General features: G+C 32.8%; 1 protein-coding gene across 1 annotated transcript; it reads left to right on the forward strand.

Moving 5' to 3' along the window:
- Positions 1-727: 727 nt before the first annotated feature.
- LOC106750232 (fatty acid synthase-like) lies at positions 728-1269 on the forward strand (the record flags this gene model as incomplete). The annotated part of the gene is made up of 2 exons (XM_014630424.1): positions 728-905; positions 1031-1269. Coding segments are annotated over exons 1-2 (411 nt in total), but the record flags the coding sequence as incomplete, so codon positions are not given.
- Between the last annotated feature and the right edge of the window lie 276 nt (positions 1270-1545).

The raw sequence follows: 1545 nt of genomic DNA on the forward strand, positions 1-1545 counted from the left end.
GTCGCATATTTCATAAGACAATTTACATTTCATTGTGTTGTTACACATTATAAATGATATATAATATCAAGTTTATTTGATGCACACTTTTATACATTTGATTCCCACTTCTCTTACTACCTTGTGTGTTACTTCAGCGAAGTATAAGCGACAATATAATATATTAAAGAAAGAAAGAGGGGGGAGAGAACGAATGTGGATGGGAAATAACAGGAAATGCAGTCAGCGGAACAAAGAAAATTTGTATAATGAAACGTTGATTAATAAAATTAATATAAATGCGAATTAGATTTGCATTATGTTAATCATATCGAAATCCATACATAAATGCCCATCGATAAGTTTCGTTAGCATTTACGTTGTAACCGTCCTCTTAACAGGATCAAGTATTCACCTGAGGTTTGNTTAACAGTCCTCTTAACAGGATCAAGTATTCACCTGAGGTTTGTACTCGCTGCTATTAAGAAATGGTACTAAATGTATAATTGAAATTGTTATCAAATTTTATTTTAACAATTTGAAAGCTAGGAAAACAACGTAGTTTTTCGCATTTGTATATATTATCAATAAAAGTTTTCAATACATTACTGAAATGCAAAATTTGTCTGCAAAATAAAATTTCAAGTTCATTTGATGCCCATTTTGACCGTTATACTCACCCCGCCGGAAAAATTTGAAAACCCTTCTCCTTCCGGTTTAAATCAATTTATAATTATTTTAGCGAGCCTGCAGGATGGAAAGCAGCAAACGGTACAATCCATATGTGAAAGTCCTTCCAGAGGAGGAAATTGTGATCTCTGGAATTTCAGGACGGTTTCCCAATTCTGATAATATGAAACAACTAGAAGAAAATCTTTTGAATAAAATGGACCTAGGTTCCGATGATAGTCGACGATGGAGTAATGGTAATATACATCTACTATTCGCATAAAATTTCAAAAGTGAAAATATTAATCCTGTGCTGTTTTTTTGAGAAATTCAATCTATTATATACTAAGTATATTAAAGTAAATGTCCGGAATTTTAACAGTACATTACGATATGCCGGCTCGATCGGGACTCATTAACCATGAACAGAAGTTCGACGCGCAATTTTTCAACATGACATCTTTGGAAGCGCACACCACTGATCCTATGTGCAGGATGTTGCTTGAACATACCTACGAAGCGATTATTGATGCCGGTGTAAATCCTAAAGAATTAAGAGGAACAAAAACCGGTGTCTTNTACTCTACGACAAAAAACATAATTACCTGTTACAAGCCTAAAGTAAAATATTTAACGATATTTAAAATATTTAGGGCAGATATTTCGGTCGGTTGAATATTTCATAAACAAAGCATTTTATATAATAATAATGTTACAAGTATAAAATATATTTAAACAACTTTCATTTAAACTTTATCGACGTTAAATAAACGGCTATGTAGCGGAAATATTCGGCCATCCTGGGATTTTTTATATACGCACGCAATACAGAGAGAAGGATACTGGAAAAAAATTTACATGATATGGCATCTTTTTTTGCGATTAGGCAGCTGGGTA

Source organism: Dinoponera quadriceps, unplaced genomic scaffold, assembly GCF_001313825.1.
Source record: "Dinoponera quadriceps isolate SergipeBrazil2010 unplaced genomic scaffold, ASM131382v1 scaffold5261, whole genome shotgun sequence".
Taxonomy (NCBI): domain Eukaryota; kingdom Metazoa; phylum Arthropoda; class Insecta; order Hymenoptera; family Formicidae; genus Dinoponera; species Dinoponera quadriceps.